Raw genomic sequence first — 27,447 nt, 5'->3', positions numbered from 1 at the left:
ATAACATGGCTCGAACACATCTAAGTGGAGGCAGTATAGCATAGTGGGAAGGTGTTTTGGCTTGGGAATCAGATCTCATAGGTTTATGACTAAGCTATACCACTAGCTGCTTCTAGCTGTATGACTTTGAGATGACTAACCATCCTCACCAAGTCCCAGTTTCTGTGGGGACAGTACTAGTACATACTACACAGGAGTTGTGAAAATTAAAAGAAATAATGTATGGTAAGCACTTATCACAGCACTAGGCACATAGTGAGACCTCACTAGTATGTCAGGAAATATTATCTGTGTAGCAGACAGTGTGAACTAGGAGACAGCAGAGCTGGACATACAGTTTTGGGAGTCATTAACATATAGGCTAACATAATGACAGTAGGTAAGATTCCTATAGAGAATGGATCCCTGAGGAAGAGTAATAGTGAACAGGGGATGGACAGAAGAGGAATAAAATCCAAATGAAAAGCGGTGTGATTGTTTTGCATGTATAGAAGCTTTGTAGATACTTGTGCCTCATAGAGAAGTTACAATTTGAGGTTTATAATTGGAGCACAACCAGGAATATTTATGATCTTCAAAAAATCCACAAATTTAAAATTTCACATGGATTTCTTTTTAAAGCTAACTTCCTATTTAACTAAATAGTAATAAAATCAGCCCCTCCCCACTTTTAAACTACTTGCCAGTAGACTTTTTAATTTTTTCTGAGAAGCTATTTGAAACTCTACTGAATGATGTGGACACAAATTATTTGCTTGAGTAGTGTTGATACTTTATGGTAACCTTTATTTCCATATATATTCATCAATTGTCTTCTTGTTAGAGCCTTAAAAACTTTGTTTTAATAGCTTAGGAAATGATATGGTTTGGCTCTGTGTCTCCACCCAAAAAGATAGGTGAGATCTATATTGCAATAATTGCTCAGTGGTGGTTGGCCACGGTGCCCTTTCCAGCCAAGTCACGCACAATGAAGAGGAGTAAACAGTAGTTGATCCCGTTTGTCTTAAAAGGTGTTTGAGTTTGGATTTGCAGTGTGTTGTAAAATGAAGCTAGATTTTTATTTAAGGAAGAAATAGTCCTAAACAGTGAAATAAATGTTGACCTGTAAGAGAAATCTTTATTCAGGTTTTTAAGTAGAAAGCCTTCCTCTCCTCTCCCCTCCCCTCCTCTCCCCTCCCCTCCTCTCCCCTCCCCTCCTCTCCCCTCCCCTCCTCTCCCCTCCCCTCTTTTCTGAGACGGAGTTTTGCTCTTGTTGCCCAGGCGGGATTGCAGTGGTGCAATCTTGGCTCACTGCAACCTCTGATCCCCAGGTTCAAGTGATTCTCCTGCCTCAGCCTCCCGAGTAGCTGGGATTATAGGCGCCTGCCACTACACCCAGCTAATTTTTTGTATTTTTAATAGAGACGGGGTTTCACCATGTTGGGTAGGCTGGTCTTGAACTCCTGACCTCATGATTCGCCTGCCTTGGCCTCCCAAAGTGCTGGGATTACAGGCGTGAGCCACCACACCCGGCGGTAATTAAATATATTAATATATGGGAGAAAATTGTAGAATTAATGAGCTTGTGTTTAGCTATCTAGATGATTTTGAAGATATAAACAATTTAAAAAACTGTCTACAACCTGCTGGTACACATAAATTAACTTTTGTTTGTTTGTTTGTTTGTTTGTTTGAGATGGAGTCTCACTCTGTTGCCTAGGCTGGAGTGCAGTGGCACAATCTTGGCTCACTGCAATCTCCACCTTCTGGGTTCAAGCAATTCTCCTGCCTCAGCCTCCCAAGTAACTGGGATTACAGACGTGTGCCACCATGTCCAGCTGATTTTTGTATTTTTAGTAGAGGTTTCATCATGTTGGCCAGGCTGGTCTTGAACTCCTGCCCTTAGGTGATGCACCCGCATTGGCCTCCCAGAGTGCTGGGATTACAGGCGTGAGCCACCGTGCCTGGCCCAAATTAACATTTTTTAGGTTGGTAGTGGTTATTTTACTTTTTTTCATAAGGATGAATAACACAAAGATTCCCAGCAGCAGTCTCCTGCACATTCCTGGTTAGCCCTAGTCCCACTCTCCACTCCAGCAGCAACATTGTGTGTGTGTGTGTGTGTGTGTGTGTGTGTGTCTGTCTGTCTGTCTACTAGTATTCATAAAGACATACTGTGTGCCTTATCAGCTCAGGCACTAGAGGAGGCCAAAGCAGCATAGGACATAATCTATGCCAGGGAATTCAGAGCTACAGAGGAATACAAAGCCAAAACATAAGTAATGAACTGATTTTCTAATAAAGATTAATGTTAGGAGGCAGGATGTTAGTGAGTCTTGAAGAATTCTTGCCACTTAGCTAAGCAGAAGAGACCATTTTAGAAACAGAGGACAGTGTGAGTAAAAGCCCAGAGGTGGACAAAAAACAATCATTGCCCTGGTGTGGGATAGTGAAGAGAATATAGAGACTAAGTTGGAGTTGGCAACCATTTAAATGTTTCCCGATTTAATTTTTCTGGTAGTTTACTCTAAAACTAGATAATAATATATTTATTTTTTGATTTTCCAACTTTAGATAAAAATGTTGACTCTTGGGTATGAAAAATGTTTTTGCTTATTTGTACTGTACCCCTGTTTCTTGCTACCCTCAATATAAGTGTTACTGTTTTTTACAATGTGGTTCTCTATTGGTTACATTTGTAACTGTAAATAATCTCTATGTTATTTGTTGCTTATACATTCCCCAAAAAGATATATGGAATTTAACAGTAAGTATTAAATAAGCTCTTATGATTTTAGACAGGAGGAAGAAAAAATTGAGAATGGTTCATGTAAGTCCTGGGCTAACAGAAAAATAATTTATACTACTTTTGAGATGAGAAATAATATCTTTTTTTCTTTTAGGTCGAACAAGTAAAATTACTTGACCGATTCAGTACCAGCAACAAGTCATTAACAGGAACACTGTATCTTACGGCTACACATCTATTATTTATCGACTCTCATCAAAAAGAAACCTGGGTAAGGAGGACGCAGCTGTACTATTTATCATAATAATAATGGACTTGATCTGTCATGTTTTATTTTGAATGTGTATAACACAATTTTTAATCATTGGTTACCTATCTCAACCAAAATATTTTTTGGTCTCCAGATCACTCCTGCCCTCCCTTCTAATAAATCAGTTATAGAATATGTAACATGGAATTCTATAAAATACCACACTCTTATCTCCATAAATAATTATGAAATACCTATTGTTCCTAGGCTGGATGCGGTGGCTCACGCCTGTAATCCCAGCACTTTGGGAGGCCGAGGTGGGTGGATCACGAGGTCAGGAGTTCAAGACCAGCCTGGCCAACATAGTGAAACCCCATCTCTACTAAAAACACAAAAAATTAGCGGGGCGTGGTGGTGGGTGCCTATAAACCCAGCTTCTCGGGAGGGTGAGGCAGGAGAATTGCTTGAACTTGAGAGGCGGAGGTTGCAGTGAGCCAAGATCGCACCATTGCACTCCAGCCTGGGTGACAGTGTGAGACTCTGTCTCAAAAAAAAAAAAAAACCTATTGTTCCTTTTAATTTTTAAAAATCTAAAAAATATGTACATATTAACAGATCAAATGGATTGTTTGGTATATTCCACAGTGTTTTTATACAAATTTTAATTAGGGTACTTATTTTTTTTGCTAGTATAAATGTTGCAGTGTACATATACATGTAAAAAACATTTTGTGTATTTATATGAGACATATGTATATGTTTCTTTCTGTATATTTGCCAGAGTTTCTCTGGGATATTTGTCTGGGAGTAAAATTATTGGGTCTTGAATAAGTGCATATATAATCTTACTAAGTATGTCACCTCTTCAAAATGGTTGTTCCAATTTATTCTCAGTAGTGTATTACACAATATTGTACATCCTCAACAACATTGATATTGTCAATTTAAAATTTTTTGCCTATCTAGTAGATGTCCAATTGTAATGTTAATGAGCTGATTATAAAGAATTTACCCTTTTCAGATAAAGAAAAAGGAAAGAGTTTCCTTTTCTTTTTTTATTGGGTTGTTTGTCTTTTATTGATTTTATAAAAGTTCTGGGCTACAAATAGAATTACCATTCAACCCAGCAATCCTTTTACTGGATATATACTCAAAGGAAAATAAATCAGCCAAAAAGACACGGGCATTTGCATGTTTGTTACAGCACTGTTCACAATAGCAAAGATATGGAATCAACCTAGGTGCCCATTAGCAGTGGATTGGATAAAGAAAAAGTGGTGCATATTCACCACAGCCATAAAAAGAGAACAAAATCATGGCCTTTACAGCAACATGGATGCAGGTGGAAGCCATTATTCTAAGTGAATTAACACAAACAAAAAACTGTATACTGCATGTTCTCACTTATAAGTGGGAGCTTAACATTGGGTACATATGAGCACAAAGATGGGAACAATAGATATTAATAGACTAATAGAGGTAGGAGGGAGGGAAGTAGAGGAACAAGGGTTGAAAAACTACCTCTTGGGTACTGTGTTCACTATCTGGGCTATGGGTTCAGTCAAAGCTCAAACCTCAAAATCATTCAGTATATTCATATTACAAACCTGCACATGTACCCACTGAATTAAAAAAAAAAAGTATTATTCAAGAAAATAAATAAAGAGTTCTAGGTTATAATGCTTTGTCAGATGTGTGTGTCCTAGGTAGCTTTTCCCAGTGTGTGGCTTGTCTTCTCTGTTTTTTATTTTATATGTCTTTCAGTTAAAGTTTATATTTTTAATATTATAGATTTTTCATTTTTTTCTTTTATTGTTTGTGCTCTGTTGTGACTTAAGAAATCCTTTCCTATATCAAAGTCATAAAGGTTCTTCTATATTTTCTTCTAAAAGCTTAAGTTTGATCCTGTAAGTTATCAATACATCTGGGAAATATTTTGGTGTATGATGTGACTAGGGATTCATTTTTATTTTTTCATATAGACGACTGGCACCATTTATTGACTGTTTCATTCCATTCGTCTTTAGTACCAGCTCTGTCATAAAAACATCTTCCATGTATGTGAGGCTCTGCTTTTGAGTTTTCTTTTCTATTCGTTTGGTATACTGACTACACTGTACCACACTGTTTTACTGACTGTAGCTTTTAAATAAATTTTGGTATCAAGTAGAGCATACCCTCCCAACTTGTTCTTCAAAATTGCCATGGCTATTTTGGACTCTTTGTTCTTCCTTTTCTGTTTTAGAATTCATTCACTCATTCATTTAGCACACATTTATTGAGCATCTACAGTGTGTTTCATATCACTATTCTAGATATTTTGGAAACAGTAGCCAATAATAACAGGTACAAATTCTACCCTCATGGAGCCAACATTCTAGTGCTGAGAGATATGGATAACATCACCAATAAATAGGTAAATAAGTAAAATACATAGTGATAAGTGCTAAGCAGAAAAAGAAGTAGGAAAGGCGGTTAGAATATGGGGCGTGTGTCTCTGTGCCTGAGAGGAAGAGACTTGGGCATGTTTCTATGCCACTAGCTCTGCCAGGTTTTAGAACCTCCACTTTATAGATGAAGAAGCTGAAGCTCAGGGAAGTGGCAATTCATTCATTGTTAAACAGGCAGTGTAGAATAGTAAAAGGAGCTCATGTAGATTGTGTTGTCAGGTAGCTTTGGGTTCAAATGTCAGCTCTGCTGTTCACTGCTTGGGTGACTATGTCAGGGTGCTTTTGGCTGTAAGTAAATGAATATCTGACTGAACATGGTGCCAAACCTTGCAAAGCAGGAGAGGTGAGTAGGCTTTCCTCAGTAGCCCTGTCTCCTTTTATCAGGGAGGAGAAGCTCTCTCAGAAGGCCCCCAGCTGACTTTCCCTAACGTCTGATTGTTTGAAAATCCGGACACTTGGCTACTCCTACCTGAAAAGGAGGCAGAGAATGCAGATCCTAGTATTTTTGATCTCTTGAGGGAAAAGGGTGTTGCAAGTAAGGAAGGTGGGAAGGAATGGCAGACCAACAGTGTCTGCCAAAAAGTATGTAACTTTCGAGCTTAGCACCCACATAAAATGGGTATATAGCATCAGTCATCATGTAGGGCTTTTGTGAGTCTTAGATGAAAGAAAATATGAAAAACATCTGTGCCTAAAACATAGTAGCGGCAGTAAATCATAGCTGCTAATACTATTTTTCTAAGCAGTTGAATCAAGATTAAAGGTCAATTATGCTTCCCAGTCCAGAGATTCATGTTGCTCTGTGGTACACCCCTGTACTGCACATACTGTCATACTGTACTCTTCTCTTTCTCTCTTTGATTGTACTCTTCTGATTTCCCCAAGAAGGCTAACCAATTGATATATGATTCTATATCAGCTGTTAAGGAAACTCACTTGAGATACCGATCTTGGAGAAGTTGTATTCCCTAGAGGCACTGGATCCCTTCTCCATCCAGTGTTTGTCCAAGAATTGACAGGAATTTTACCTAGCAGTACCTTCTGAAATAATTAGTCATATTATCATCCACTCTATCTACCCCTCCTTTGTCCACTTGCTTCAGTATTTTCTCTATTATCCGTCACATAGAGATATAAATGAAGGCTTCCCATATAGCTATTCCTTCAGCTGCTGGGAATGTAGTTTGAGGGGCAACAAAAAGATATCTGTGTTATTCTCTACTCTCCTATTGTTGTCTTTTAAATGCTTTCTTATCAGTATATTCCCTTATGTTTGCCCTAAATGAAGTTTGTTTAGTATACTAGAGCCATAGAAATGAACATTTTAGATCCAGAAGGGGCCTTATCAACCTTATATCCTTTTTCTCACTTTACAGTTGATTATGTTTTCAAAATCACATAACTAGTTAGTGGTAGGACCAGGTTTCTTCATCATTTTCTTCCTGCAAATACTTTTGGGTTTTTATAATTAAAATCAGAACAGTGATATACAGGTTGAATATCCCCAATCCAAAAATTCAGCACTGACATGATGTTCAAAGGAAATGCTCATTGGAGCATTTCAGATTTCAGATTTTCAGATTAGGGATGTCAATTGATAAGTATAATGCAAATATACCAAAATCTTTAAAAATCCAAAATTTGAAATACTTCTAGTCCCAAACATTTTGGATAAAGGGTTCTCAACTTGTAATATTACAGTTAGCTTTTATTCCTTATTCTCTGTTTAAATGTTATTATTAGATCATTTTTAGTAACTTGTCACAGGCCCATTAATACAAGTGATAATGGTGCTGAATCTTAGCTATAAGGGCTATATATGTGTGTGTGTGTGTGTGTGTGTGTTAATTATTTGTTCTGTATGTAGTTTTAATTTCCATTGACAACTGCTTCTCTCATTATTGTTTTTCAAGCTTTTCTTGATTATTTAAATGCATTTAATTTTGCAGGTGAACTTTAGATTTAAGATGTATAATTAATATTAACATATAATAATTACATAATATATGTGTATTATATAAATAATCATGCCTCACTACAAAACAAAGCAGATTGGAATTTTTAAACTGAAATTTATGTTGAATTTTTAGATTAATTTGGGATTAATGGATCTCTTGCATGATTAGGAGCCTATGATCTTTTATTCTCCAGAAAAGTTTTCTATAAATATTTTAATAGGAGTGGTATTAAGAAAAAGTAGGCATTTTTAGTAGCAAACAAAATATTATTGGTAGTGGGCGAGAATGATAAGCATATGTTTAAAATACCATCAAGTATTGAGTTTATAGTAGGACTTTTTATTCATTCATTTAGTAAACTCTTATTGTGATAAAGGAGGTATCAGGGATGACATCCATATTTCTGGCTTGGGCATTCACATTTAAAAAATTAAAGTTGAAGTGTGTGATATATAACATTTGCAAGCTTTTTGATTTGAGGAGGGCAATTATAATGTTCCAGGTACTGTGTTAGGTGCTGGAGATGTAATGTTGATCAACTCTGCACCATGCCACCCCCAAGGTCCTCAGCCTCCCTCCTGTGCTCATGGGCACCCAAAGTTTCAGCCTCAGAAGCAGTTTCCAGAGGGGCCAAGGGAGCTAGGGGCTGGTGTGTCAGTACCGCCCCAAGCACATGCACACCCAGCTAGATCACGACAGTACCTGGGCTCGGCTACTGGGACATGTCCACAACTTTGCTCTACCACAGAATGGGCAATGGGAGTTGGGAGAGGCCAGGGAGTGGGAGCAGGCACTTCTGAACCTGCAGGGGGAGGGGGTTTCCTAGGCCCCCAAGAGCACAGGGATGCCTGGGTCCACAGCCATGGCTGGGCGGCTGCAGCTGTGCCCGGGAGTGTGGCTCCTGCCCTGCCAACTCGGTAGGGTATGGGGCTTCCACTGGGATCACCTGTTCCCAGGTCTTGCCTGCTCTGCAGAGCGTGCAACCCTGGCTTCACCTCCCCCACTGCAGCTGGCATCCTCACAGTGGCCATCACTATGAAGGAAAAGTATAGCTTGATCTGCAGTAAGAAAAGGGAGGGGGCGTAACTTACTTGGGAAGGGTTGTGGGGCATGTCAGGCTACACTTTTGGTGATATTATGAGTTTTGAGCAAAGACCAGAAATGTGTCTAGAAGTTCTTAGATGAAGAGGTAGTGTTACAATATTCCAGTTAGTGGGAGCATCTGACCATGTGTAAAGGAGCTTGGTGCATTTGAGGAGCCAAAAGAAGGCTGTTGTCACTAGAACATAGTCAGTGATCGGGAGAGGGATTTGAAATGACTAGATTCCCTTCTTTTTTTAGTCTGCTTTTCAGTGTTCACTACTGTGTTGTAGAAAATGGATCAGAGGGTCAAGGGTAGGTATGGAGAGAGCATTTAGGAGGCTGTTTGTTTATAGTAGTTCAGGTGAGAAACAGTGGGGACATTACAACTAGGGATGTGACAGTAGAGATAGAGAGGAGTGGATAGGTTACAGAAACATGTAGGAGATGCAGTTCCCAGGGTCTGATAATGTCTTGAGTATGTGGAGTGATGGAGGAGGGATCAGAGTGACACCATGACTTGGGCATTCAGTCATTTTAAAAACGTGAAGTTTGAGTGAGTATGTAACATTTGCAACTTTTTTTGAGGAAGACATTCTTAAACTTATGCATTCTAGAAGAGAATATTTAGTGCTTTCCATGTTGATGACCTGGATGTTTTTTCATGCTGTAGATATTACACCACCATATTGCCTCAGTAGAGAAACTTGCTTTGACTACTTCTGGATGCCCCCTTGTGATTCAGTGCAAGAACTTCAGAACTGTGCATTTCATTGTTCCCAGAGAAAGAGATTGCCATGATATTTACAACTCTTTGCTACAACTGTCAAAACAAGGTATTGTTCTTAGAGACCAAAGCTTACATGCTCAATTTGAGATGGGTTATCTAAGATACTTTATTTAATGTTTTATTATTGTTATTTTATCCTTTTTTACTCTGACAGTCAGGTTCTTGTGTACTCTATTTCCCCCATATTGGCCTGAAAGTAATTAGAAACTATTGATCTGATATAAGAATGGTGTAATCAGAAGGGGTAATGGTAAGGAAAAAGTAAAGCATTTATAGTAGAGACTTACAAAACCACAGGTTTATATTAATCTTTTAAGTCTATTGATGGCAAGTAGCACAACGTATTTTTTAAGTGGGTATTTCACAATCAAAGAGAATGACTTGGAAGTTGATATTACGGAATGAAAAGGAAGGTCAAGGTCCTTTGGTGGCAGTGGGACTAAAATATTTAATAGATTTGAGTGGGAGATACAGAAGATGAGCAGAGAAACAAGAGAGGATGAATTCTGTTTTAGTAGAAGTAAGGTTGATAAGGATATCAGTCCTAAAGAAGAACCTTTTTTTTGTTTTTTGTTTTTTGTTTTTGAGACAGAATCTTACTCTCTCGCCCAGACTGGAGTGCAGTGGCACAATCTCGGCTCACTGCAACCTCCGCCTCCCAGGTTCAAGCAGTTCCTTGCCTCAGCTTCCTGAGTAGCTGGGATTACAGGCAGCCACCACGATGCCCGGCTAATTTTTGTATTTTTAGTAGAGACGGGGTTTCACCATCTTGGCCAGGCTGGTCTTGAACTCCTGACCTTGTGATCCACCCTCCTCGGCCTCCCAAAGTGTTGGAATTGCAGGCATGAGCCACTAAAGAAGAATCTTATCACTACTTATGCCCTGTGGATCTGGTGACTTCCTTCCCCAAACATGACTTGAATTATATGTCGGACTGGATTTTGGTTGAGCAATCTGGATTGCTGCCTGCAAGAGTGGTCTCAGAGCAGGTGTTTGTTCATTCTTCTCTCTGAGCACATCAGCCTGTAACATCCTGTTGTCTCAAATTAAGCCAGAGTTTATAGTAAAGATGATTCTGAAGCACCCCAAGAGCTCTGTGCAACAGTTGCCATTTTTAGTCAACAGTGTCCTATAGGGATGTATAATGCAGTTTCATGTTCTGTATCTATCTCTAGCTTCTCATTATAATATTAGTCTATTTTACATCTCATTTGGGAAAGTAATTAGTAGGAAATGTCTATTAGTGTCTTTATAATTTTACTTTTAAGAAAAATATTGCAATAGAGGATTTAACATGTAAGTCTAACTGTATTTATTAGCTTTGCTTTTGTTAATAAATAACTGTTATTTAGCTAATAAATCTGTATTTATTAGTTATTTATTAGTTATTTAGCTAATAAATAACTGTATTTATTAGCTTTACTTTTGTTGATGACAAATCCAATCTCAGATTGATATGTGTGCTTTTTAGGTATAATCATTTGCATACTGAACATCAAATGTATTCAGGTATTAGCCATCTCTTTGAAGATTGTAAAGAGAAAAATGAAGGAAGAAAACTGAAAAATTACATTTGTTTGTAGTGTATAAGTCTTATAAATTGCACTTAACATTTAAAATTTTGTATTCTATAGCAAAATATGAAGATCTCTATGCATTTTCTTATAATCCCAAACAAAATGATTCAGAACGATTACAAGGCTGGCAGCTTATTGATCTCGCTGAGGAATATAAGAGGATGGGAGTGCCAAATTCACACTGGCAGTTGTCTGATGCCAACCGAGACTACAAGGTACCTTAACAACGTTTTGGAGAAATTCAGAAAATGTTAGTACCAGAGGGTTAGAGAGTGTCAGCATAGCAAGTTGTCTGTGTATTGAAATGTGCTGTTCTTGCATTTAATAAGGTTTAAAGGTTTTTAAAGTGGTTTTGAACCAAGAGTACAATGGTTATGTTTTGTTTGATATTTACAGATTTGTGAAACTTACCCCAGAGAACTTTATGTTCCCCGGATAGCAAGCAAACCAATAATTGTTGGTAGTTCCAAGTTCCGGAGCAAGGGAAGATTCCCAGTTCTTTCCTACTATCATCAAGATAAGGAGGTAGGATGCTTTTCTTTGGATTTTAGAAATAAAGTATAACTCATCTTCATGTTTAAGTATCTAAAATAACACTTTTGTTTTGTTTTTTTTTTGAGATAGGGTCTCGCTCTGTTGCCGAAGCTGGAGTGCAGTGGCACCATCTTGGCTCACTGCAACCTCCACCTCTCGGTTCAAGCAATTCTTGTGCCTCAGCCTCCCGAGCACCTTGGACTGCAGGTGCATGCCACCATGCCTGGCTAATTTTAGTAGAGATGAGGTTTTGCCACGTTGACCAGGCTGGTCTTGAACTCCTGACCTCAAGTGATCCGCCTGCCTTAGCCTCCCAAAATACTGGGATTACAGGTGTGAGCCACTGTGCCTGGATCAAGAACACTATTTTTTACATTAAAAGATTGCTAATAGAGAAGCACTGGCTTTTTAATTACATTTTTGCAAATTTAAAACTACTCAAATACAGAAATTTTCATACTTCTTGTCATCTTTTCTTGACCCTCCCTTCCTTCCAGCAGTCACTTGAAAATAATAGAATTAGTTAACAGATAGGATCCTCTTTCTTTCCTGTGGTTCTCTTTTGATTCTGCTTGTGCTTGGGAAAACCAGATAGTTTTGATAAGACAACTGCTGAGACAAGGGAGAGAACCAAGGGCATTTCAGGGTCCCATTTTAATAGTAAGCTCAAATCAAAAGGATTTTGCAACATGAAACATTGGAGGAGGCATCTTTATAGTGAGATGCTATAATAAGGGTTGCTTATATTAGTAAAACTTACATTTGTAGCCTACTAATAGAAGGCCAAGAGGTACTGTATTTAAATGGTTTACATGTATGTCTTCGTAACTTCGTAAGGTAGGCTTTACTAATTACCTGTAACTTTCAAGTGGGGAAACTGATGTTCAAAGAGGGTAAATTACTTCCTTGTCTCACAGCAAGTAAGTTGAGGAATTCTATGCCATTTCTGACTCCCAGTCCTTTGGGACCTGATTTTGTTTTCTCTGAGAACTTTCAGAATCTTCTTTTTCCCCAATGTTCTGAAATTTCTTTTTTTTTTTTTTTGAGATGGAGTTTTGCTCGTTGCCCAGGCTGGAGTTCAATGGCGTGATCTCGGCTCACTGCAACCTCCACCTCCCGGGTTCAAGCGATTCTCCTGCCTCAGCTTCCCGAGTAGCTGGGACTACAGGCACCTGCCACCATGCCCAGCCAATTTTTGTATTTCTAGTAGAGACAGGGTTTTACCATGTTGGCCAGTCTGGTCTTGAACTCCTAATGTCAAGTGATCCACCTGCCTCGGCCTCCCAAAGTGCTAAGATTACAGGCATGAGCCACCGCGCCCTGCCTGTTCTGAAATTTCACAATAATGTCTTTTTAAATCTCATCCAGAAACTCAGGTCTCAATTTTGGGAATTTGCTTCTCTATTTCTTTGATAATTTTCTCTGTTCTATTAATTTTCTTTGTCCTTTTTATTAGTTGACAATTGGGCTTTATAGAATAAACTTCTACTTTTTTTAAAAAACTTTCTCCTTTATTTTTCATTTTTTTTGTATTTTCTGGAAGATTTCCTCAACCTCATCTCCAGTTTGTGTCTTAGATCCTTTTTTTGCTATGGTGTTTTTAATATCTGAGAGCTTTTCCTATTTTCTGAAATTTTTTAAGATAGTTTTCTATTCTTGGATGTGATGTTTTAGTTCTTTGAGGATGTTAAAGATTTAAAAAAATAATTCTCATGCTTTCCACATTAGTTATTGTTTTGCTCAGAGTTCCGTTTTTTTCTGTTTATTTAGTGTTTTTGTCTTTCATGTCTTTCAAATACCTGTTTCTTGGCTGAGTTCTCATATTCAAGCTGTTTTGAAGTTTGTATGCAGGAATGGTTTATATCTTGGGATTCTTTCTTTGTTTTCTTTTTTCTTTTTTGAGACAAGGTCTCGCTTTGCTCCCAGGCTGGAGTGCAGTGGCACAATCTCGGCTCACTGCAACCTCCGCCTCCTGGGTTCCAGTGATTCTCCTGCCTCAGACTCCCGAGTAGCTGGGATTACAGGCATGTGCCACCAAGCCTGGCTAATTTTTATATTTTTAGTAGAGATTGGGTTTCACCATTTGGCCAGGATGGTCTCGAACTCCTGACCTCAGGTGATCCACCGGCCTCGGCCTCCCAAAGTGCTGGGATTGCAGGTGTGAGCCACCGTGCCTGGCTTTGGGATTCTTTCTGTTGTATAAGTTGGTTTCCTTAAAGAAGAAACCTCTAATTTTGGTCCCAATGTGTATAGTAAGTCTGGCCATGATCCAAGGGTGAGAAGAGTGATGGCAGGATCTCACATTTTGTTATGTAGACTTTACTTAATGCTCCTAGTTTTTGTGAGTATAGGGCTTCACCCCTGCCCACAGCTGTGTCTATTGTCTATAGAGTCTTCAGGTTCATCCTTATCATGGGATAAACTTTGTCTTCAAGGTAAGGGAGAATCTGGTGGTCTTAGCTAGTTCTCATACAGGCATTCAACCAGTTCTCCTTTTTTTCAGTTATATACCTGCTCAAGCCTTCAGAGGTTTTGAGCCTTTTGAGATTTTGCTGCACAAAATACCTTGCTTCTTATTGACTTAAGGGAGTTAGCAGCTTTCTTTGTCCTGTAAAATTGGTTATCACTTGCTAGTCAGCTATCATTTCCCCAAATTTTATTGACATCTCTATGTCTTTTTTCCCATTCTCTTTGTTCCTGTGGTTTTATACATTTTAACTTTCTTTATTAGAACCTGACTTGGATTTTGGGAAGGAGCAGAGGCAAAGGGGTAAGGGTTTAGACAGAAGTTTCTAATCTGCTTTTCACAACTAAATCACGGAAAGGTTAAATGGTTATGGCCTCTCTTGACACAGCCATATGTGTAAACATTGTTTATTGGAAAGTTGGGCTGAAAATAGTTATTCAGTGAACAACTTAACAAATCAGAAAGTAGGTCTGAAAAGAATTTAAGGCAATGTTCATTTTCTACTGTTTTATCATATTTTCATGGTTTTGTGAGTTTAAAATATGCAATTGTGTGAATTTGCATGAATTTTTGTTTTCCATTGGAGAAAAAGTATATGGATCTAAATCTTTTAAATCTTTTTTTAGGACTTTAGACAATAGTAGGCTGGGCATGATGGCTTATGCCTATAATCCCAGCATGCTGGGAGGCTGAGGTGGGCAGATCGCTTGAGCCCAGGAGTTGACAACCAGCCTGGGCAACATGGCAAAAACCCATCTTAACAAAAAATACGAAAATTAGTCAAGCGTGGTGGTGTGTTCCTGTAGTCCCAGCTACTCTGGAGGCTGAGTTGGAAGGATTGCTTGAGCCCAGGAGGTCAAGGCTGCAATGAGCTGTGATCACGCCACTGCATTCCAGTCTGGGTGACAGAGCAAGACCTTGTCTCAAAAACCAACCAACCAAACAAAAAACAGTAAATAATGAATCCAACCATTCACTATTATAGATAATTCTTGCTCTATTCGATTGACTGTATTTTAACTCAAATATGAATTGAAGGTCATTTTTCTCATTTTATATTAAGATTGCTGATTTCTAATTAGAGATCTTAAAGCCTTTAGAAAGTAAAAGTTCCAATGTTGCTACTTAAAAATTCTTTTTCTATTTTTATTGACTAATCTTTTACTTGAACTTCAGTTGGAAGTATCCTGTAATCTAAATGGAACGCAGAATGAAGATATCTTAACAGTAGGTTACTTAACAGAGACTTGACTGGGTGTTATTTCTTAGGACCCAGGTTTTTTCATCAAACTAGATAAGGAGGTATTTAGTTTTCTTATGAGAAGAGAATATTGGGAAAACTTAGGGAATGTCAAAATATTGAAATAGTATTTAATTCAAAGAGGATCTTAAAGTTAATGCCTTCTAATTGTCATATTTGATTTTAACACTTTTGGCTTCTTTTCTTGTAAGCATTTTTAAAGACACATTTTAGGGATCTTTGCATAATCTCTTTTCTGTCCTTTAAAAAATAGGCTGCCATTTGTCGATGTAGTCAACCACTCTCTGGATTCAGTGCCAGGTGCCTGGAGGATGAACATTTGCTTCAAGCCATTAGTAAAGCCAATCCAGTCAATCGCTATATGTATGTCATGGATACCAGGCCAAAAGTATGTATTTTAAATACAGTACAGTCTGCTAGTTTAATTATTTTTATTACTTTACTTAATGAGAGTTAATAAACTTGCCCATATTTAAAATATCTGAATCCTAGTTTTAAATTAACTAAGGCTAATGATACTAAGGAAATCAATCCTTTATTTAAAGGATACCAATTTAGAAAACCAATTTCTGAGTAACTCATGGTGATTTCTTGTCTCTTCTGATATATATAAATTCAGGAAAGCTGAATTGTATATTGAGAACTCTTGCTAGTATATAAGTCTTATGTTATTGTGAAGAAATAATAAAATGTGTGTTATGAAAAATAAATTGTTACTATTCTTTTTTTTTTTTAAAAAGACAGAGTTGCACTCTGTCACCCTGGAGTGCAGTGGTGTGATCTTGGCTTACTGCAACCTCTGCCTCCCCAGTTCAAGCAGTTCTCCTGCTTCAGCCTCCTGAGTAGCTGGTATTACAGGCACGTACCACCATGCCTGGCTAATTTTTTGTATTTTTAGTAGAGATGGGGTTTCACCATGTTGACCAGGCTGGTCTCGAACTCCAGGCCTCAAGTGATCCGCCCACCTCAGTCGGCCTCCCAAAGTGTTGGGATTACAGGCATGAGCCACTGCGCCCAGCCTAAATTCTTCTTATTATTTTTTTCAGAATTTTCAATTGGCAAAACATTTTTATGCTAAAATAATGGATTTTAGCTTGAAATTTTCAAGAAAATAAGGAAAACAGTTAACTTAGGAAACAATGAACTAGAGAATTTTAAATAGTGAACAGGAATTTGGGTTCTCTTGGGCATCTTGTGTGCTGTGGGGCCAAATTTTTATCATTGGGACAAATGTCAGAGTCCCTTCTTCTTTTTATTAACATAGTTAACCAATTCATATAGGATCCTGAAACTAAAATAATTAAAATCCTCAGTGGTAATAGCTAACGTTACTTTTAATTTTTGTTATAGTGTCGCATGCAGAGCTGGTGGGCTACACAAAAGGACATTGGCAGAATTATAGTGAGGATTTCTTCAAAAATCCGGAATGATGAGAAAATAAGAGAAAGCAATGAGAAAAAGCGAGTGAGCAATATAGAACGCAAGTGGTTTTTAGGCAGCTTTGTGAAAGGAATGGTCACTATTTTAGAAGTGATTCTCATCATTATGCAATTTCACAAAAGATAATTTAGAAAACAGAAGAAGAGATTAATTTGAGTAAATTGCACTTTGGGAGGCCGCATCGGGTAGATCACCTGAGGTCAGGAGTTTGAGACCAGCCTGACCAATGTGGAGAAACTCTGTCTGTACTAAAAATACATAATTAGCCGGGCATGGTGGCGAATGCCTGTAATCCCAGCTACTCGGGAGGCTGAGGCAGGAGAATCACTTGAACCTGGGAGGCAGAGGTTGTGGTGAGCCAAGATCACGCCATGGCACTCCAGCCTGGGCAACAAGAGCGAAACTCCATCTCAAAAAAAAAAAAAAAAATTATCTGGCTGGACATGGTGGCTCACACCTGTAATCCCAGCACTTTGGAAGGCTAAGGTGGGTGGATCACCTGAGGTCAGGAGTTCGAGACCAGCCTGGCCAACATGGCAAAACCCCGTCTCTACTAAAAATACAAAAAATTAGCTGGGTGCGATGGCAGGTGCCTGTAATCCCAGTTACTTGGGAGGCTGAGGCAGGAGAATTGCTTGAACCCAGGAGGCAGAGGTTACTGTGAGCTGAGATTGTGCCATTGCACTCCAGACTGGGCAACAACAACAACAACAAAAAATTAATAATTATTTAAAAATAGAAATTGATAACTTGATAATCTTTTATTAAAAATAAAAGACTTTATTAGGAGTTGAGAGTGTTGGTGATACCTCATAAGAAAAATTCTGGAACACTTTTTCGATAATATTAGATATAAAAGGCGATTGTAATATGAGACTTTTTGAAAATGAGGTCTGATACAGTGATTTGTTTTTCAGGACCTCATAGCTCTTATTTGTATAATTATCTTCTTCGCAGAAAATATATCATTCTTTGATTGTTTTACTAGTTAAATGTAACTCAAGTAGTAATGTGGAAGCATTTTTTAACATCTAACTGTAGATTTTACTTTAGGTACCAAATAACTAGTGAGTCAGTAGGATACAATTTAACTGTACTTGTTACCAAACTGAGGTCCAATCCACAAAATGAAGAGCTCCTTTTCTTCTAATTTAGGCTTTGTTTTATCCACGTTCATAAGAATTTTTAATAAATTATGTTAACATACTATATGAAATCCTAGCCTGGAAGAATTAAGCATAATAAATTCTAAGGGACCGCTGACAACATTTTGATCTAATAGCTAAAGACCATGGGCGTATGAGCAATCTGTTTTTTCCTGGAGACCAGTTTATTTTTGGCCTAATTCTCAGAGATGTATCAGGATAGCCGATTATATGCCATATTATATGGTGTATGGGCCTCCAATAATCTCTCATATAATCTCCCTCAAGTAATCTGAAGCATATTTCAGATCTGATTTTCAAGCCCCTGTGGCTCTCAGAATTATCAATGCTCTAGGCTTGTTCTGAAGTAAACTCATAGGTTCATTCTGTAAAAGAAAAGTCCCCCAGCCAGCTCTGCTCAACTGAATCATTTAGAAATTAGATAGGAGACATTTCTTTCTTTTTAATTTTAAAATATTACAAACATACGAAAACTGACTAAAAACATAAATGAATTGGTTTCATGAACTTATGGGAACTTTGACCTTTCCATTACATAGCAATCGTATTACTTTATTATCTCCTTCATTACTATTTAATAATGTGGCATTTTTACTTACTAAAAGATGAATGGTAGCTTATTCAGTTTTGATGAGTTCCTTTAAACTGCCTCCTAGCTAAAATACTGCTTATTTAATATTTTCATGACATTTTGGTAAATTAAAAAAGTAATTTGTCTCTAAATTTCTAAAACTTTTAATTTTAGCTGAATGCAATGGCCAACAGAGCAGCTGGAAAAGGTTATGAAAATGAAGACAACTATTCCAATATTAGATTTCAGTTTGTTGGAATTGAAAATATTCATGTCATGAGGTCCAGCCTTCAGAAATTATTGGAAGGTATATTATTGCTTACTTTTTTAGACACCCTTGTCCAAAAGAAATCCAATGCTAGTCACATGTAATTTAGAATTTTCCAGTGGTCACATTTTAAAAAGTAAAAAGAAACAAGTGAAATTAATTTTAATAATATCCTTACTTAATATATTATAAACATTATTTTAACATGTAGTCAATATAAAAAAATCAGTAATGAGATATTTTTCTTTTCATCAACTGTTAGAAATCAGGCGTGTATTTTACACTTACTACACATCTGAGTTTGGACAAGCCATATTTCAAATGTTTAGTAGCCGTATTTGGTTAGTGGCTGCTGTATTAGACAGTACAATTCTAATGGTTTTGCAAAAAAATTGTTATTAGATAGATATTCTTGAGTAGTCAGTACAATAAATACTGATTTATAGTAATGTTCATTTAAATATTCCAGTCATAGTATAGACTTTAAAAAATTAAAATATAAGATTATTTTTAGTTAGATGCTTGTGCTACAATGTTTTTAAAGAGATTGGAGCATTTTTGTAAGCACGGGAATAATAGAAAAATATATCCAAGAATCAGTTATTGAGCTTTTAATAGCATCTTTTCATTTATAGAGTCTTGCCTATTTATTTTGTCTTCTTTCTTAATTCACTTATCTAGAGAGATCTTGAAAAAAGAAATGCAGAAACTCTAGCCATATTCTAACTGAAATATTTTTATATCTCTTTTAGTCAATGGCACTAAAGGGCTTTCTGTCAATGATTTCTACTCCGGTTTGGAGAGCTCAGGATGGCTTCGCCATATCAAAGCTGTTATGGACGCTGCAATCTTCTTGGCCAAAGTAATACTTTATCTTTCATATTTGGTCTTGGGGCCTATAATGATTGGGAAGGAGTAGATTTATTCTGTTCGGGGCTGGTATCTATTCATCAGATAACTTTTATTATTTTTTACCTCTTTAATGGGCTTCACTTTATTTTCAGCCTTAAAAATATCATGTAGCACTTAATGTAGAAACTTAAAAAGATGCTCCTAAGTACTTTGAAGTGGCATTTTTTCTTTGTTTTTTTGTTTGTTTGCTTGTGTTTTTGTTGTTTCCGTATTTTGTTGTGTATTTTGGAAATTACGCTGTGACATTATCATTGCAGGCATAGCACTTCTTTGTAACACAATACCTGCTAGTATGGTTTTCAAGTAGAACTTACTGGTTTACCTTAAAGTACGCTAGAATGTATGTGATCTTTCTTTTCAGGCAATAACAGTTGAAAATGCAAGTGTGTTGGTACATTGTTCCGATGGTTGGGATAGGACTTCCCAGGTTTGTTCCCTGGGTTCTCTTTTATTGGATTCCTACTACAGGACAATCAAAGGATTCATGGTAAGGATTTATTTGGTTAGACCAATGGTTCTTAAGTAGGAGTAATTTTATGTCCCTCCAGAAGACATTTGGCAGTGTTGGAGACAATTTTGCACTAAAGGAAATGATGAGACTGGCATCCGTGGGAGTGGCCAGGGATATTGCTAACTAAACATTTTATAATGCACAAAATTTTTGCTGGGGGGGGGTCAGCCTCACAGCAAAGACTGATCTGGACTGTAATGTCAGTACTGTCGAGGTTGAGAAACCTTGAATTAGACTTATTTCCACTTGTGCTAACACTGACAATAAACTTTGGATTTAAATAATTTTTTTTCCTAAAATGTTGCAATGGAACTATTCAGTATTTTCTCCCTCATTTTTATCTAACAAATGTAAATAATGTAATAAAACAATGCACAAATAAGAGTACTTAAAATTAAATTCTGAAGGAAACCTTCTATTTGAAACACCTGCATTAGTAAGTGTAATAACATGTTAGGCATGTTTTATATCTGAAGATAAAATTTCTAGTTCAATAGATTTTCTCCTTTGTGAAGATAAAGCCCTAGTTCCTTTTTTTTGTTTCTTTGCTTTTAAAGGTATGATCAGATTTTTATTTGCTTGCTTTTAAACGTATGAGCAGATTAACTTATGTTTTCAAAATTTACATCTTAACTCATGGTAAATTAAACGAAGAGATGTTAGAAAATTTTCATTAGTTTAGAATTATTAAATACAGTGCCATCTTAAAGCAAAGGAAGGTTTAAAATCACCAGTCCCTTTTCAGCACCACTATTTTGTGCTGCTAATGTACTGACTCTGGGATAGGCCAAGCGGGAGTGCTGCTAATAAGAAAATAATGCTCAGCTTACCTTGAGAGTGTACGATAAGGAATATTTTCTTTGCCATGTTTGGCTTTAATTATTTGTTAGACATCCAAATGAAATCATGTAATAAATGGGGATGATGTGAGAGCTTCCCAGGCAATAGAAACAGTGTAAACCAAAGCATAACCTCTTTGGGTGACTGCAGGTAATGTGTGATGGATGGAGTTCAGAGTGAGTATTAGAATAGGGGGCTTGGAGGCAGAGGAATAGAGTGGGGTCAGGGCCTGAGAAAGAGAAGGCTGGAATGGGGCTTTCCCCTCTTTGGATAATGGGAGCTATTAAAGAGTTTTAAACAAGCAAACAGTAACTCGATTAGATGTGCTTTTTAAAAAGGTGGCTTGGTATCTTGAAGGCCAAAGGGAGTGGGAATGGAGGCTAGGAGGCCAGTGTAAACACTATTATGATAACTTATGAGACAAAAGTTTTTAATTTTACCGAACTAAAATAGTAACACACAAGTGAAGGGGGAGGTGATGGGTTCCAGGGATGTTTAGAGAGTAGAGTCAGTGGCTGGGCGCAGTGGCTCACGCCTGTAATCCCAGCACTTTGGGAGGCCAAGGCGGGTGGATCATGAGGTCAGGAGTTCGAGACCAGCCTGGCCAATATGGTGAAACCCTGTCTCTGCTAAAAATACAAAAATTAGCCGGGCATGGTGATGTGCACCTATAATCCCAGCTACTCAGGAGGCTGAGGCAGAAGAATCACTTGAACCCAGGAGGCGGAGGTTGCAGTGAGCCAAGATTGCGCCTGGGCAACAGAGTCAGACTCTGTCTCAAAAAAAAAAGAAAGTGAGTCAGTAAGAGTTAATCATGGATTGGATGTAGGATAGAAGAGATGAGTCTTCCTCTGGGATGATTTCCAAGTTTCTGAATTAGGTGCCGGGATGGATGGCGTTGCTCTCTGGCTCTTCACTGAGATAAGCCAAAGAATACATTTAGTGAGAAAGATATTGAGTTATGCTTTAAACATGGTTGTGTAGAAGAATGGCAGAGAGACCAGAATAAAATCTGTGGCTCCAGCCAAAAGGTCACTTGGCCAAGGTCACACAAAGTGGTGAAGCTGGGATTAGAGCCTGTACCTGAGCTCCAGCGACTACATCCTCAGCCACATCAGTGTATAGCCTTCTGCGGAAAGCAGAGGCTTGAGACAAAATCAGAGAAGCTAAAACCAGCAGTTTTGACACTATGAAAAGAATGTGCTTGGTGACTGTATAGTGAAGTGATAAAGTATACTGAATACTACAAATACGTGTTTAGATTAGACTGAAAAAGTTAGAAATCTGTTTTTACAGTGGAGTGGGTAAGTAGAGAAGCTGTGGCAAGGAAAACATAAAGTCAGTCCATTCAAGAGGATAGATGTTAACACTTGGATTTGAACATGAACTCAAGTAAGATGATTTGATTAAAATAATTGGTCTTTTTATCATTAGTTTTTTTTCTTCAAAAAAGTAGCATATAAATAATATAAAAAATGTACAAGTAAGCCAAAAGTTTTAAAATATCCACCTCAGTCTACCACCTAGAGTTATCCTTTGTTAGCAGTTTTGGTTTACATTTTTCTAGCCTTTTTCCTATGATATATCATCTTCATACATACAAAAACTTAAATGTAATACTGCTTTATAACATGTACTTTTCACTTAAAATGTAATAAATTCAACGGAAATAATTTAAGTCACGAAACTACCCTATTTCTTTTTATGCATTTTTATTCTTCTTTAACCCCACCTCGAATCAAGGTTTTGGCATTCTTTTGCCTGTGGTTTTTTGTGCTGTTTTGTTTATAAGTTAAAAGTGTACAGTAAATACTGTTTTTAAACTAATAAGATTTAATCCAGCCTAAACAAAATAATTGAAAGTAGTCAGAAAGTGAATTTTACTTTTTCTCATTAAGGTTTTAATAGAAAAGGATTGGATCTCTTTTGGACATAAATTTTCAGAGAGGTGAGTCACAGTTACACAGTCATATATTTTATATAATTAGTAAACCAAGTTTAGAATGCCAAAATGTTTCTGTTCCTTATGAACTCACATGCGTGATGGGAGGTAAGAGTGTCATGGTTTTTACTGTATTTTACGTGAAGACATTTAATTTTTTTCTGTAATTTCTTTCAATTCTAGTACGCTTGTTAATTTTCATGACTATTTATTACCTTCCTTTTGGGCTGCATTTTATTTAGAGATGGTAACAGATCCTTTAAAGCTGTGGTTTAAAAACTCATAAATGGTTTCAATAAAAATTCTAGTTTTTTGTGCTAATGTAACAGTGCTTTAGGAATATTTTTGTATGTTTAAGATTAACAATACCTGAACAATGGGCTCTTTCAGAGGTGTTTTTAAAAGCTTGTACTTTCTGTGGGGTTAGGTGTGGCCAATTGGATGGTGACCCAAAGGAAGTCTCACCAGTGTTTACTCAGTTCTTGGAATGTGTGTGGCATTTGACCGAACAGTTTCCACAAGCCTTTGAATTCAGTGAAGCATTTCTTCTTCAGATCCATGAGCATATTCATTCATGCCAGTTTGGAAACTTCCTTGGAAATTGTCAAAAGGAAAGAGAAGAGCTCAAGTAAGATGATTCAATTAAAAGAGTCTCCTTTTCCCACTACTTAGCCGAGGTCTAACAAAAATCATGTTTGAAACTTAATAAAATATCTTGACAATTTGAAATTTTATTGTAAAGATTTTATTTTTTGTATTTCTAAAGCTGAGTACCCTTCTAATATTCCCCCACCTTTCAGCTAATAGTAAAAGCACATTATAAAATGTGTTTTGAAGTGTAGCATACATAGAGAAAAGTACATAGAGCGTTAAGTGTGAAGCTCAGTAAATCTTACCAAACTCACACACCTATGTAACCAGCACCCAGAATATGAAATGTTGTCAACACCCTGGAAAGTCTCCTCATGCTTCTTTTCAGTCTGCATTTATATATTTTAGAACAGAGAAATCCTTATGCTGTTTAATTTCCCAGAATGTATCAGTCGCTAGTTTTAAAGTGTAAAATATTTTAAACTGTTGGTTTGTTTTAAGATAGGTTGGAGCCTTTATAGCTCTCCCCACATTTCTAAACAGACAGTTCTTTGGGGAAAATAAATCTAGCTATGTTGGCTGCAGCGTGTCCGTCCTTGAGTAGGATCTCAGAAAAGCTCTGAGACACTACTTGACCCTCATTCATGTTATTTCCTGACCAGTCTTTGGGGATAGGGGTTTTTGCCTAAATTTTGCTGCAAGGAAGATCTCTGGAGTAGGTCTTAGAGGTCCTATGTATATTGTTTTAGGTTGGGCTTCTGAGTTTGGATTTCTTTATCGCCTCTTACGGTAGGCAATAAAGAGCACTTAACAGACTTTTGAACATCCAAGGGACGTATTAAGGAAGCAAAATCTGGTGGTATTTGAAGATAGCCACATGCTCACACTCCCAACAGAGTTAACAGCAGAACTGAGAGCATGCAGAAAATTCTAAAAATGTGTAAAGGGAATAAAAAGTGAATAGAGAATGGTGGAGATGAACAGTCAAAGAACATTGAGACTTTAGCTCTATGTTACAGTGATTCAAAATAGTTTATTATAATTTGAAGCACAGAGGTGACTCTTTTCCTGGAGTACAGAGCTATTTTAGGAAAAACTATTCTTAATTAGTGCCAAACATTCTCAAAAATGGAAAGATGGAAATAAAAGTAGATATTTCCTAGTAGTTTTTCTCCAAGACACACCTATGGGTCATCTTAGGAGTTATGGAAAAATGAGGAGATTTTCCACTTTCCCCCTGGATACCTACATTATGTTTACTTGGTAAATGTCCAATCTAAAACCATTCTTACCTTTGCCCAGCTACTCTTAGATTTGCAAAATAATTGGCTTTTAAAATTCTTGCATAACATCCTGATTTTGCCTGTTCCCTTTTTGTACCCACTCACACTTACGTGTGCTCCTGCCCTGTGATACTCGCCGCTACAGCCCAGATGTGGGGTTAAGAGAAGAAGGCCAGACAGAAAGATGCATTAGTGTCTTGTTCTATGTGTATGTTTGTGATGATTTGAAGTAGGTGGAACAGAGACCAAGTTTTTGAAATTGTGTGAGTTGAGAGGAATCCCTTAAAATATATGGTTGTGAGAGAAAATGTTATACCTGTGTTGTGTTCAAGAAACATGACTTTATTACCTAATTATGAATGAAAAAGGAGAATAGAGAGAGTACAGAATTCTGAGACAAGGTTAGACTGAGAATAGAAGAAAAAACTAAAATTTAAATCTGCTTCGGAAGCCATCGCCTGATTTATAAAAATGAATATTACCATTACTACTTTGCATCTATAGGAAAGATCTCTGTGTTTTTCTCATTACATTAAGGTTGAAGGAGAAGACTTACTCCCTGTGGCCATTTCTTTTGGAAGACCAAAAGAAGTACTTAAATCCTCTCTACAGTTCCAAATCTCACAGATTTACAGTTTTGGAGCCAAATACAGTATCTTTCAATTTTAAGTAAGTTGACATCATTGAAGTATTTATACTTGAATTTTCTCAAACACAATTTATTGAAACTTTTTTTTGTCATAAAGGTTTTGGAGGAACATGTACCACCAATTTGATCGAACACTGCATCCTAGGCAGTCTGTATTTAATATAATTATGAATATGAATGAGCAAAATAAACAATTAGAGAAAGATATTAAAGACCTAGAATCTGTAAGTATTCTGAAGTATCTAATATATTTGGAATGTGAAATTAGTTTACGATTAGACTAATATTTGTATTGTTGGTGTAAATCAGCACATAAACTTCTGAAGTAAGCAGTTGCTTCAAAATCAGGTCAACCCTACTTTGATTAAATATGTTAGTTTGAATCACTTTCTTTGTATTTTAAAATACATTAAAATACCGGAAATATATAGCATAATGTATAGATAAACACAATAACTATCTGTGTACCCACCAGCTAGCTTTTGTGGGATTTTAACATTTACTATATATGCCTCAGATCTTTCTTGTTCTTGTTTTAAGAAATAAAACATAGGCCGGGCACGGTGGCTCACGCCTGTAATCCCAGCACTTTGGGAGGCCAAAGCGGGTGGATCACCAGGTCAGGAGACTTTGAGACCAGCCTGGTCAGCACAGTGAAACCCCATCTCTACTAAAAAAATAACAAAAAAGTAGCCGGGCATGGTGGCGCGTGCCTGTAATCCCAGCTACTTGGGAGGCTGAAGCAGGAGAATTGCTTGAACCTGGGAGGCGGAGGTTGCAGTGAGCCAAGATCATGCCACTGCACTCCAGCCTGGGTGACAGAGCGAGACTCCATCTCAAAACAAAAACAAACAAAAAAAAGAAATGAAACATAGATCTATTTGAAGACCCTCTATACTCTCACCCAGTCTTCACCCATGTATCACAATTTGTAATACTGTTTTTCTTGACTTAAAATATTTTTACTGTGTATTGAAAAAATACCAAAGGCAATCTATAATGTTTGTATGAGTTGTAAAGGGAAACAGATGATGTATATGCCAATATACCCTTCACTCTACTTAAGAAACTGATGTTTTAAAACTATATAAAAGTTACCATACTGTTTATGTGCTTCATTTTGCTCAACATTGTTTTGACATTTATCCGTGTTGATACATATAGCTTTTATTCATCGTTTTATTAGTAACTACTATATAACTTTATATTATATGAATATTATCACAGTCTATCCATTCAGCTATGGATGAATATTTAAATTGTTTTCAGTTTTGGATTTCCATGATTACAAATGAAGTTAAATGACTTTCCATATTTGTTGGTCATTTGGTTTTCCTTTTCTGTGAATGGACTGTTCAAACCTTTGCTCATTTTTCTGTTGGCATATTTGCCTTTTTCTTATTGATTTGTAAGAGTTGTTTATGTGCCAGGCACTAATTCTTTGTTAGTTATATATATTACAAATGGTTTTGTCCAGCCTATTGTCTTTTCCACTTTATTTATGGTATGCTATATATAGATATTTTGAATTTTCATGTCAAATTGGTCAATGTTTTATGCTTTCCGTGTGTTTCTTGTTTAACAAATCCCTCTCTACCCTAAGACTTTCCTATAATCTTTTTTCTGCCATCCTATATAAGCAAAAAGGAACAGTAAGTATATATATATTTTTAAAATCCTAGACAGTTATAACAGTAAGACTGTCTCATCTACCTCTCAGGCAGGAGTCTCCCTTAGTCATCTTTTAGATAAGGAGGTAATGACTACTTGAGTAAATTGTAGAAGCATATGGTCAAGAGAGGCAAGTCCAGGATAATAGGTAATACAAGATTATCGGGACAGTCCAAGAATTTGGAGAGCATGATACTCTGCCACAGGACACTTTAAAAATCTTCTGTTAAAAAAATAAAGTTCTGTTGTGTTTAAAGTCTGTTATTTTTACCTAACAAACCACTGTAGGAAAACCATGTAAGAAAAACTCTTTATAGTCAGTGAGCCCTTTAGCTACACAAGTTTGTTTGTTGTGTTTTCAGGGTGAATGTTTCATACACATTTATTTTACTATATATGTTTACTTGTTATGCTTTCTAGGTAATATATGTCCATTTTAAGTGTGGAAGCCTAGTGATCACCTGAAGTCAAGTCTTGCTGGATTGTTTGTTTAATAAATATAAAAACT

General features: G+C 37.0%; 1 protein-coding gene across 1 annotated transcript in view; it reads left to right on the top strand.

Annotated features, from left to right (window-relative positions):
• The window catches only part of MTMR6 (myotubularin related protein 6), a gene marked incomplete at its 5' end in the record, with an annotated part of 40,206 nt that overhangs the window by 10,295 nt on the left and 2,464 nt on the right, over positions 1 to 27,447 (top strand). The window contains 12 exon segments of the mRNA NM_001133225.1: positions 2,883 to 2,999; positions 9,140 to 9,302; positions 10,891 to 11,048; positions 11,230 to 11,358; positions 15,349 to 15,483; positions 18,447 to 18,579; positions 19,293 to 19,402; positions 19,814 to 19,939; positions 22,702 to 22,751; positions 23,173 to 23,373; positions 25,157 to 25,288; positions 25,366 to 25,492. Of these exon segments, the coding sequence (NP_001126697.1) occupies positions 2,883 to 2,999; positions 9,140 to 9,302; positions 10,891 to 11,048; positions 11,230 to 11,358; positions 15,349 to 15,483; positions 18,447 to 18,579; positions 19,293 to 19,402; positions 19,814 to 19,939; positions 22,702 to 22,751; positions 23,173 to 23,257 (1,206 nt within the window). The 3' untranslated portion in view covers positions 23,258 to 23,373; positions 25,157 to 25,288; positions 25,366 to 25,492.

This window comes from Pongo abelii, chromosome 14 (assembly GCF_028885655.2).
Source record: "Pongo abelii isolate AG06213 chromosome 14, NHGRI_mPonAbe1-v2.0_pri, whole genome shotgun sequence".
NCBI lineage: Eukaryota > Metazoa > Chordata > Mammalia > Primates > Hominidae > Pongo > Pongo abelii.
Note: the sequence above shows the minus strand (reverse complement) of the source record. Positions and strands in the feature narration are given on the sequence as shown.